Source organism: Dendropsophus ebraccatus, chromosome 6 (assembly GCF_027789765.1).
Source record: "Dendropsophus ebraccatus isolate aDenEbr1 chromosome 6, aDenEbr1.pat, whole genome shotgun sequence".
In the NCBI taxonomy this organism is placed as follows: Eukaryota; Metazoa; Chordata; class Amphibia; order Anura; family Hylidae; genus Dendropsophus; species Dendropsophus ebraccatus.
This window is the reverse complement of record NC_091459.1, coordinates 11,735,216-11,747,392: the sequence shown is the minus strand read 5'-3', so window position 1 is coordinate 11,747,392 and position 12,177 is coordinate 11,735,216. Positions and strand designations below refer to the sequence as shown.

The window sequence follows — 12,177 nt, the reverse complement described above, 5'->3', positions numbered from 1 at the left end:
CGGTCTAAAATTTCGGTTTTAATAGGAAACATTTTTGGCTTAGTGCTTATGGATTTTTTTTTAAAAAGTCACAAGCTAAATGATAACTGAGGGCAGTGTACCGGGAAAGTCAAACCAGTGACCGACACAGGAGGAGAATCTTCAGGAAGAATTATAGTCATTGTGTAATAACCTTGTAGGGTACAATACAATAAATCTTACCTCGTAGAACATATACAGTGAGAGCAGCGTAAGGGCAAGGTTATACACCACTAGGATCCCTCGGCAGGACACAGGCTGTCTGTTCTTCATGTACTTCGGCCCTATCCATACAATAAATAAATACAGGACGGTGCACACAAAGCTGGGAATGTAGTTCTCTAACATGAACCATCCTTTCACTCGTGGGTCTGAAATGGGGGGAAAAAAAAGAAAGGAATTCCACATTAGAGACTCTTTGGAGCACAGGTATGCGTCATGTGGGTTTTCACTTACTACGGACTAAAAAAAAAAAAAAAAAAAGAAAAAAAAGCAGGTCACAAATTGCACTTTTTACTTAGATTATTTTTAAAGTAATATTGTCACTCCTTTCCATATAAGGAGTTCTCGGCACCCTTCTTAAAGGAGAACTCAGGTCAGGAAGTATAATATCTTTAGGTGTCCTGCTCCTGGAGTCCGCCGGATGTCTTCTGAGCTACGACGACCCGGCTGACAGATGTCCCACTAAACCAGTCAGTGACTGGGGCTGGACACCACTGCAGTCAATAACTGGCTGAGCGGGGTAAATCCCAGTCTTCAGTGACGTGAATCCCGGGTCGTGACGTACCCTGAACCATGGAGAAAGTGACAGCTGGCAGGGTCCAGGAGCTCTATAATGCGGCCACAGCGCGGGATCAGGGAGCGGTAAGTATATTTGCCTCCTCCCGTCGGACCTCCTCTTTATTCTTATATTCTGGACAGTTCATATCTTACCCTATAAAGGATTTCTTGGTGGTCTCTTTCAGTGCCGTATAGGCGGGGCTTCATGGCTGTTGTGCACCATATCCCCACCTACATCAGTGCTGCAGTCCCCGCCACCTTGGTGATGTAATAAGCGCTTAGGCCCCGCCCCATCAGAGGCGTCATTGAAATGGGCCAACCTAGAAGGCTAGACTTCAAGGTTGGCCCATTCTGATGACGCTGCCAAGGGGACAAGGCTTAGGCACTGATAAGACGTCATGGAGGGGCGGGGCCTACAGTGCAGATGTAGGCGGGGATATGGGGCACGTTGGCCATGAAGCCCCACCCATACGGCACTGTAGCAAAGTACAGAGATAACCTGGTCCTTAGTCCTCTTGACTCTGACTTGGCAGACGTCCAACAAGACAATGACTCTAAGCACACAGCCTAGACAACAGAGTGACAAGAGTGACTTAGGGGCAGCACTGTGAATGAGCTTGACTGGTCCAACCAGAGCCCTGAACTGAACATCTCTGGAGAGACCTGAAAATGGTTGTCCACCAACAGCCCCATCTAACCTGACAGAGCTTGAGAGGAGCCATAAAAGAAAAAAAAAAATGGCATAAAAATCCCAAATCTAGGAGTGCAAACCTAGTGGTATCATACCCCAGAAAACGGTCGAATACTGCTAAAGGCGGTCAAATACTTCTGTCAGGACAGGATTTCGGTTTTTACTTTTCAATAAAATAGCAAATATTTCGAAAATTCAGCTGAAAAAAGGGGTTCAGAACATTACATAAAGTCGATCACTGTCGACCACGGAATCTTCAGTGCCATCTTGTGCCGACCATGTCCTTGGTAGAGGGTGCCTGGCCTAAATAGCATCACCAGATGACCGACAGCTCGCTCAGCTCCAAGCAAGCTGTCAGCAATCTGAGCCGCTGATCGGAGGGGCGGGAGTTTTGAACGGCCAAACCAGGAAGTGGTGAAGAACAGAAGTCTCTACAGTGAGGGTGAGTATGAGAATTAACTTTGGGGGGCTTTTATCTTTTTTTCCCTTGTTGGAGTTGTCTTTTAACAGAACAACTCACACATAGTCTAACTTTCCCACTGTGGCTGTTATGAACATAAAATTAAACGTCAGTGCTTTTTTTGGGGCCTTTTACATGCTAAAACACTCTTGTATTTCAGCACACAACTTTTTGAATTGTAAATGGCCCCAAATTCGTTTCAACAAAAAATACCTTCCATAAAAGCCCCCCCCCATATTACATCTGAAAATATGTCCCAAAATAGCAGCTCAAAAATATCCCATGTTTTAGGCTACTCTCAAAGTTACTGGAGACACCATAGCTACACCGTTTATGCAACTCCTTTTAAAGTCAATCAGTGTTATGTAAATTGCATAAACCTGTCTCTGACCCCATTCACACGAAGCAGACTCTCCATACTTCCCTCAACAGCTGGCTTGTTGTTTTGCAGGGGAAAAACAGTGATGAGGACGCGGCACTCCATCCCTCTCATTATTATTGCTGATGGTATCTGGCCTCGCATCATACAGCAAGGAAGGTCCGGATCTTGAATACGTGTTCAGTGTCTTATCACTTGGCGCTCAATGCATTTCTGTGTTGAGGTTATTATGTCCTACACAGCAATCCTTCTAAGGTGCCTTAAAATAGCAGTTTCAGTAATAAAACTGTGCTATTTATTAGTAATAAAAGTAGTGCACTATTAATACGCTGACATATATAGAGTAGAAGTATCGGTGATACATACACACTGTTAAAGGGACAACTTACAGTTTTTAGCTAACTAAAGCTAGATCTGCTAGATCGGCGCTTGTTTACTGAGCCTATTACATGACTGCCGTGAGGCTGCCGGCTCCGGTTCCGCTAATGAGCGGGACCGGAGCCGGGAGCCTCACTGCAGCCACGCCGCCGAGCAGGTACTTTATGCTCTTGGCGGCGGGGTGCAGGATGCGGCCGGGGATGGGGGGGGATGCGGGCTGCTGGATGCGGCCGGGGATGGGGAATGCGGCGGCGGGGCTGTGGACAGCGAGGGGTTAAAGCACATATTCATAGCGGGATTTTAATCCCGCTGCGAATATGTGCTATAATAGGGGTGAATGGTACCGGATCTGCAGCGGTTCTCGCTTCGAATCCGCAGAAGTGAGATCCGCTGTGGATCCGGTAGGTGTGAAGGCACCCTAATTGTTAGCTGTCGGCCGTGCATTGCTATTACACGTAGTGATGTGCAGAGAGCGTCTGATGATTTTAGGTTCAGACCTTGATGACGACTCCTTTACGTCTTCTTTGTATGGTCTTTGATGTATATGTATTTGTAATGTGAGTTACTTACATGTTCACTCTGCGCGGAGAAGCTAGTGCTCCATGCTGGGGAATAGACCGCCACTGTGCCCGTGCTCTGTACATATTTTACTGGCAGAATTCTAAGCAGAATACATGTAAAATTAAAGGGAACCTGTCACCCCCCCCCCCCCCCCGTTCCGGGGTAGAGCCCGGCCGACCCCCCCTGTTAGAGACCCTTATATTTACCCCGTACACGAAGTCCCACTCCTGGAGCCACTCTCGCCTGCGAGGCATCACCACTGGAAGCCCGGCACGCGGGCATCAGAGATGAGTCTGATGCTCATAGAGAATGACCGCTCCATGAGCGTCGGACTCATCTCTGATGCCCGTGCGACGGGCTTCCGGTGGTGATGCCTCGGCGGCAAGAGCGGCTCCAGGAGTGGGACTTCGTGTACGGGGTAAGTATAAGGGTCTCTAACGGGGGGGGGGGGGTCGGCCGGGTGACTGAGATTTCAGCGCCCAGAGCCCGGCATGCGCGCTCACAGGAGAGTCTGATGCGCATAGAGAATGCCGGAGCATTGGACTCACCATTCATTCTCTATGGGCATCAGACTCTCCTGTGAGCGCGTGTGTCGGGCTTCGGGCGCTGAAATCTCAAGTCACCCGACCGGCTCAGGAAGCGGGACCCGGCGCAATGAGGTAAGTATAGGGGGCTCTAACGGGGGGTCAGGAGACTGTCACCCCGACACGGGGGGGAGGGGTTTCCTTTAAGCGCAAATTCAAATTGAAATTCCTCCCCTATTCCTCAGTGTAAACATACCTTCAGTCCCAAGAAATATTATAGATATTCCAGACATACAAACACTAAATAGCGCCAGAAATAGATCCAGCATTGTTGTCTATTAATGGTGTCCCTCTAGGGAATGATACCACCGATAATGCAATGTACTATATTCAGTTTAAAACAGCAGACGCTGCTGGTCCCTTACTATTTATGCGTCCAAAAGCACAGCGTGAAGGTAATAGAGCCTCTAAGATGACGTCATGTCACCAACATAGTCCGCTGGTTAAAGGTGACCTGTCATCCCCCGCGTCGGGGTGACAGGCTCCCGACCCCCAGCTAGATCCCCTTATAGTTACCGCATGTCGCCGAGTCCTGCTGCCGGAGCAGGTCCCGGGACGGAGATATCCCGGTGAGAAGCCGGCGCGCGCGCTGTAGAGATGGGTCCGGCATCCATAGAGAATGAATGGAGCCGTGCACGCGCAGCAGAGATGAGTCCGGCTCCATTCATTCTCTATGGACGCTGGACCCATCTCCACAGCGCGCGCCTGCTTCTCACCGGGATATCTCCGTCCTGGGACCGGCTCCGGCAGCGGGACTCGGCCACATGCGGTAACTATAAGGGGATCTAGCTGGGGGTCGAGAGCCTGTCACCCCGGCGCGGGGGGTGACAGGTCCTCTTTAACTACAGCAGCAATGTCTGAATTAGCACAGAAAGATTTGGAAAAAACCAACATAGCTGTTTAAGAGATCCCAGGGACAAACATAACCAGGGACATCCTTGCAGAGAATATGCCAGAGGAGCATCCCCCTACTTCCTGAGGAGGAATTCAGAGAGCATCCTCCCCAAAAAGACCCTCTTTAGTAAGAACAGACACTCTAATTCTATTGCGAGTGTATTTAAATTATTGGTAAACCATTACCTTGGACAGTTGGGTCCTTAACGTAATAAAAAATGGTATAAACCTTTGTCTAGAGCAGGGATGGGGAACCTTCGGCCCTCCAGCTGTTGCAAAACTACAATTCCCATCATGCCTGGACAGCTGAAGCAAAGCTTCAGCTCATTTGGAGGCTCATTTTAGAGTTTTAAAACACAGGACTAGCCAGATATCCCTCCGAGAAGGGCCCAGCCGAGGGGCGGCTCCTGTAGGGAAACCACCATGTTAAGTGGCCCTATAAGTCAATGTAATGACAAGGGAAAAACCAAGGCCGGGTATCCATCCACAGACAGCTGTTTTGGGGTGTTGCCCCTCATCAGTGTGGAGCAAGATTCTGGCTAGGAAGGGAGCAATGCCTAGTAGAGCCATATGGGCTCCCTGAGATCAGTGATCTGTTTCCTGTTTCCCGAGGGCTCCTTCTCCGGCCTCTGTTAGAAGCCCCTCTGGATATCCATTCTCAAAAAAATCAGTTCTTAACGTATCAACTTGTTTCTTATAAACTTTACCATCCGTATGTTTTTTTTCTGATATGTCTGAACTGTCTCATGGGTTCCTTTTCCACTTCATGCAACGTCTACTTTCAAAAACTATTTCAAAACTATTTGAATGCACTTTTTTGTAACTTTTTTTTTTCTTTTAATGGGGGGGGAGGAGGGGAGGGTGGAAAAGAAAGTTCCCAGTTATTATCAGGTGGCTAATAAAGTCAGATCATAAATAGGTCATTAATATACTGTTTATAGTACATTATATTGTCCGATACCCAGGAGGGCTGCTAAATGTAAAATGCCCCATGAAGATGTTGGCATGACTTGGTGCGGCCAGACTCCCCATCGGGGTCCCTACAAATTTGGTGAAAACGTTATGAGTGAGGATGAGATGAAGACTACTCAGCAAAAATTCTACTTGTTCACTTTCAAGTTGTTTTTAGCCCCAGAAGGTGAGTTACTGCTTCCGAACCTAGCCCATGTTCTATATTTGAGTACAACAATGTCACATCTAATGTTATAAAAAAACTTCCTCTAGAAGGACGACTAGTTTTTTTAAAGGATATTCCTGATAAAATAATTTTTTAAATGTTGGGAAAAACTAAAAATAAATAATAACACATACTTACCTACCTCCCTTCCTCAGGGTTTCGCTGAACATTCTACCTACTGCTTCCAAGATGGCCTGCTCAGCCAATCACTGACTAAGGCGGGACATGACTGCAGCTGGGGATTGGATGAGTGTACCGCCAACAGAAACAGACAGAAGTGGACCTTAGCAAGAAGATATAGGTACTGAGATACTGTACATGATGGTGAGAAAACTTTTGATTCTCTTTCATATCACATCTTGGGATCTTTCAGAATTCTGTAGTAGTTCTTATTCTCCAAAATTCTCCTTAAGTCTGCTTAAGATAATCTTCCCTGTCTTGGATGACCATTCGGCAGATGTTGTAGTCAATCTCCAGTCCTTATCAGCTGCTGTATGTCCTGCAGGAAGTAGTGTATTCTTTTCAGGCTGACGGGCAGGAGAGGTTTTTTTATGGGCATATGCTGCTGCTCTGGACAGTTCCTGTCTCAGACAGAGGTGGCAGCAGTGGTATCAGACTGCAAAGAATACATCACTTCCTGCAGGACATACAGCAGCTAATAAATACTGGAAGACTGGACATTTTTAAATAGAAGTAAATTACAAATCTCTGGCACATTCTTAGCTGGAGTACCCCTTTAAGTAGCCTAAAAACTTGTGACAGTTTTCCTTTAACAATAAAGAATAGTTTATCCTGAAACCAACCCTGCGGCAATGAGGCTTATTTACTTTTAGGGCCCTATTCCACCGGACGATTATCGTTCAGATTATCGTTAAATCGTTCGAATATAAACGATAATCGTTCGGTTGAAATGCAGTTAACGATTAACGACCGAACGAGAAATCAGTGACCTGGACCTATTTTTATCGTTGCTCGTTCACAAATCGTTCGCATTGAATAAGACATTGTTCGGTTGTTCGCAGTAGATACGAACATAACAGCGAATAAATAGCAAAGAAAAACGATCGCAATTACGATCATAAGTAACGATTATCGTTCGATGGAAATGAGTGAACGTTTTCAGGTCTTTCGCAATAGCGGTCGTTTGAGATTGTTAATCGTTAACGATTATGCAAACGATAATCGTCCGGTGGAATAGGGCCCTTAGGCTTGGTCCATATATATGCATATTTTTGTAGTTTTAGGCTATGTTCACACGTACAACGGCAGTGATTATTATGAAAATATGCGTTACCTGGCCGTCTGTGGGATCCCGGCTGGAGCATATACACCTAGTATAAGCTCCGGCCAGGACCCCTAGCGGCACCACAAACAAATGACATGTCAGTTTTCTGCGGACGCTATACATTGAATAGCGGCCGTGGAAAGCCATGTCAGTGCACAATATGCAGCGAGCCGATCCGGCTGCAAGCTCTATAGCGTGCAGTGGAGATTTTTGATGCGGGCGCGATCCGTCCGGTACTGCAGTACTGGCCAGGATGATCTTTTCTTGACCCCAGCTGGGTCATGGAACAGCCGGTCTCTTAAAATGTCTGAACATGGCCTTATTGTGTTTGGAAAAAATAAATAAATAAATAAATAAACTGCTTGCTGTTAACCGTGGCTTCCTAATGCGTCTTTTGCCAGTCTCTTGTTACAGGACATTGTATTGCTGGAGATAATTTCTAGCAAACTGCAGCAATGTGTGCTGTGAAATGCAGCAATTCTGCCGCATTTCAAAGTGTAACGAAATGCAAAAAAAAAAAAAAAAAAAAAAAAAGCACTGTGTGGACCCAGCCTTATACACAACATGTCATGGAACATACACAGAGAGATGATGCATCAGTATAATATACATTTACACATAGAGAAGCATTTTACCTCGTGGTCCAAGCAAGTTGTCTATATATCCATTTACTGCTTTATTCATGGCCTCCATTTCTTAAACCTAGAAGGCAAATAGAAGACATGCTGTATAAATCAGTGTATATACCCAGCAATGAAGATATGGAGGAATAAGGATATAAAGAGAGGGAGGAAAGATGGAAGGACGGAAGTAAAAGGGGTTGTCCAGTGAAAATCTGTTTCTTTCAAATCTACTAGCTTTAGAAAGTTATATAGATTTGTAATTTACTGCTAGTTAAAAATCTTAAGTCTCCCAGTACTTATCAGCTGCTGTATGTCCTGCAGGAAGTGGTGTTTTCTTTCCAGTCTGACACAGTGTTCTCTGCTGCCACCTCTGTCCGAGACAGTATCGCTGTGTGCAGCAGCCTCTCCACAGTGGACGGTGATTGCCACTTGCTCAGCGAGAACCACTGAGAGAGCAATCGGTGACAGCAATCACTGCTCACTGTAGAGAGGTTGACCCGAGTACTATATACAAGATAATACAGTAAGTACACAGGGTGACCAGGACCCTGCGCTGTATAGCTGTGTGCCAGCTCTTGAGCAGAGCAGGTGATCTGGAATTGCAGAGCTTAGACAACCCTGCAGTTCCCGACACAAACGTTGGTGGCAGCAGAGGGGCTATGTCACCCCTTACTGCTGATGGTTAACAAAATTGCATATGTAAACTAAAAAATATATATTTTAATTAAGTTAAATTACAAAGTAAAATAACTTTATTAAAGCAATGAATTGCTTTAAATTCTCTGGAGTACCCCTTTCAGAGGTTAAAGGGGTACACTGGCAAAAATATTTTTCTTTCAGACCAACTGGTTTCAGAAAGTTATATAGATTTGTGATTTACTTCTATTTAAAAATCTCAAGTCTTCCATTACTTATCAGCTGCTGTATGTCCTGCAGGAAGTAGTGTATTCTTTTCAGTGTGACACAGTGCTCTCTGCTGCCACCTTTGCAGTTAAGCTCCATTCATTTCAATGGAACAGAGTTATGCTGCGTTTACACGGAACGATAATTCGCCCGATCGTACGATTAACGATTTTGAAAAAAACTATTTTTTTTAAAAATAACAATGAGCGTTCAGACGTAACGATATATCGTACGGAAAATTCGTTTTGCGATCGCTTAAGCCTATCTCGCACATAGGAAAAAATAAATAAATAAATAAATCGGTGAACGACTGTTTACACGGAACGATCTGCGAATTTTTGGCGAACGACAAATAGCGATTTTAGAACATGTTGTAAGATCAAAATGAACGATTTCTCGCTCGTCGTTAGAACGTTCGCTGCGTTTACACGTATGATTTTCGTTCGAATTCGATTGTTAGCGTGCAAATCCGCGCGATAATCGTTCCGTGTAAACGCAGCATTAGAAAGCCTGCGCCCAAACTGAAGACAAGAGTAGAGCTGTCTCTGGAAGAAAGCGGCCATGTTTTTGTAGCGCTGGAAAACCCCTGTATGCCTTGGTTCGCATCACGATTTCCCAGCTTGTAAGTGACTGTGTATGAGATATATAATATATATATATATATATATATATATATATATATATATACACTTGGGCTTGGAACCAAAACTGCAGCAAACCACAATACTGAGACTGAGCCAAAATCACGGACTGTGACGTAGTGTGTGGGCTGATACACTCTGATCACATGGTAACTAGCTCCTGATGTTAGTATTAAAGGGGTACTCCGGCAATAATCTTTTTCTTTCAAATCAACTGGTTTCAGAAAGTTATATAGATTTGTAATTTACTTCTATTAAAAATCTCCAGTCTTCCAGTACTTATCAGCTGCTGTATGTCCTGCAGGAAGTGGTGTATTCTCTCCAGTCTAACACAGTGCTCTCTGCTGCCACCTCTGTCCGTGTCAGGAACTGTCCAGAGCAGGAGAGGTTTTCTATGAGGATTTGCTGCTGCTCTGGACAGTTCCTGACACGGACAGAGCTGGCAGCAGAGAGCACTGTGTCAGACTGGAGAGAATACACCACTTCCTGCAGGACATACAGCAGCTGATAAGTACAGGAAGGTTGGAGATTTTTAAATAGAAGTAAATTACAACTCTCTGGTACCAGTTGATCTGAAAGAAACAACCGCTTTAATGTCTCGATAAACTGAAGTGAATGGAGCAGTGTGGCTGACACCAGTCGCATGCTCCCTGATATCATACTGGTATGTGGTGACAGGCCCTGACGTTAAAAGGGGTACTCCGGTAAAAATATTTTTGTTTTTTGTTTTCAACTGGTGTCAGAAAGTTATATAGATTTGTAATTTACTTCTACTTAACAATCTCCAGTCTTGCCATACTTACCAGCTGCTGTATGTCCTGCAGGAAGTGGTGTATTCTCTCCAGTCTGACACAGTGCTCTCTGCTGCCACCTCTGTACAGAGCAGGAGAGGTTTTCTATGGGGATTTGTTACTGATCATGGACAGAGGTGGCAGCAGAGAGCAGTGTGTCAGACTGAAGAGATTACACCAGGTCCTGCAGGACATACAGCAGCTGATAAGTACTGGATGAATTGAGGTTTTTTTAATAGAAGTAAATTACAAATCTATATAACTTTCTGATATTAGTTTATGTGAAAGCAGCCGATTTTGGCCGGAGTTCCCCTTGAATCCACCATTCATACAGTACACAGGCACAGGCCTCACCCATTACATCTTGGGAACAGTGAGGGTGAAGCAGTTGCCCATAGCAACCAGCAACTTTTAGTGAGGGAAAGCGTAAGGTGAGGGGTCTATGTCGTGTAGCTCGGCCCGGATGTGAGGCAGAGTGATCGGTACTAGAATCTTCCAGAAGAGAATGATCGGGCTGCGGGTGATACAGAACCAAGGGCAGCGGCTCCGGGGATGCGGCGGGTACCACACGGAGGCGTAACAAGTGGCGGCCCCGGGAGCGGCGGGTGAGGGACATGTGGCGGCTGTGTGCCGCGCTCTGATTGGCTGCAGCCCTGAGGGGGGGGAGGACCCCTATAAGGCAGAGGAAGCTGGAGGGACGCTGCCCATATATAGCGGGGCGCCCAGCGGCTGACATCACCGGCCCCGGGCTGTAACGTGTCCTCACACCGGGCGCCCTGTCACTCCGGGGACACACCCCAGGTGTACAGCGCCGCCACACACCGGAGTACCGCGAGGTGATGCCCCTCAGAGCCCCTCCCGCCGCCCAGCATCACCCCTCCCCGCCCGTTACCGTTCTGTGGCCGCGCTCCCGGGACCGTTATGTTTCCGTCTCTTCCCTCAGTGACTCCCGGTACAGAGGAGGTCCAGGCTGAGTGTGACCGTCCTCTCCTCCCAGCCCGGCCGGCACTGTGTGCTCCACTGCCCCGCCCCGAGGTGGAGTCCGGCCGCTCCCAGCCACACAGCGACGGCGACCGGGGACGCGTGAGGAGGCTCGCCTGATGGGAAGGAGGAGGCGGGGGAGGGGGAGGAGGCGACCCGGAGGGCATCACCGGCTGCTCCATCTATAGACATTAGACGGGACACCGACCGGGACGTTAAAGGGGCACTCCAGCCGTACAGCTGCTTAAAGGGGCACTCCAGCCGTACAGCTGCTTAAAGGGGCACTCCAGCCGTACAGCTGCTTAAAGGGGCACTCCAGCCGTACAGCAGCTTAAAGGGGCACTCCAGCCGTACAGCTGCTTAAAGGGGCACTCCAGCCGTACAGCTGCTTAAAGGGGTATTCTAAAAAAAAAAAAAAAAAAAACTCGTCCCCTATCCAGAAGGGGTCCGGCTGCCGAACCAACGTCCCCGCCCCGGAGATGCCGGACACAGACGTACTCGTCTCTTTTTCTGCCACCTCCATAGAAATTTATAGAGTCGCGGGTCACGTGCCGGGTCCGATACGAAGGTTGCTGGGGGGTTTGGTACAATGATCACCGAGGGTACAGAGGTCAGACCCCCGCGATCTCTTATCCACAGGATACGGGACAAGTTACATTTTCTTGGAGTACCCCTTTAATATTTTTCTGGGGCTGCACCGAAAATAATAACACATACTCACACTCCTCCGGGGTCTCCTGTGACATCTTTAGGTCCTCTGCTGAAAGGCCCAGCAACTACTTCCGAGATGGAGACGTTTCGACGGTGACTGCCCGCTCAGCCAGCCACTGGCGGTGGCATCGTTCTGTGTCAGTCACAGAGTGGCCAAGAGGGCTGTCACCACTAAGAGGGCTGTCACCGCTGACAGGGCTGTCACCACTAAGAGAACTGTCACCACTAAGAGGGCTGTCACCGCTGAGAGGGCTGTCACCGCTGAGAGGGCTGTCTCCACTAAGAGGGCTGTCACCGCTGAGAGGGCTGTCACCGCTGAG

The 12,177-nt window shown here is 47.3% G+C and overlaps 1 protein-coding gene across 2 annotated transcripts in view; it reads right to left on the bottom strand.

The window, feature by feature from the left end:
• ELOVL5 (ELOVL fatty acid elongase 5) overlaps positions 1 to 11,244 on the bottom strand; it is a 37,677-nt gene extending 26,433 nt beyond the window's left edge. The window contains exons 1-3 of one of the 2 annotated variants that reach the window (XM_069974508.1): positions 11,058 to 11,244; positions 7,843 to 7,909; positions 202 to 389 (exon numbers count right to left, since the gene is read on the bottom strand). In XM_069974508.1, the coding sequence (XP_069830609.1) occupies positions 202 to 389; positions 7,843 to 7,900 (246 nt within the window). In that variant the 5' untranslated portion in view covers positions 7,901 to 7,909; positions 11,058 to 11,244. Of the gene's footprint in view, positions 1 to 201; positions 390 to 7,842; positions 7,910 to 10,519; positions 10,845 to 11,057 lie in introns of those variants that run through there. The other variant, XM_069974509.1, reaches the window with a different exon arrangement.
• Between the last annotated feature and the right edge of the window lie 933 nt (positions 11,245 to 12,177).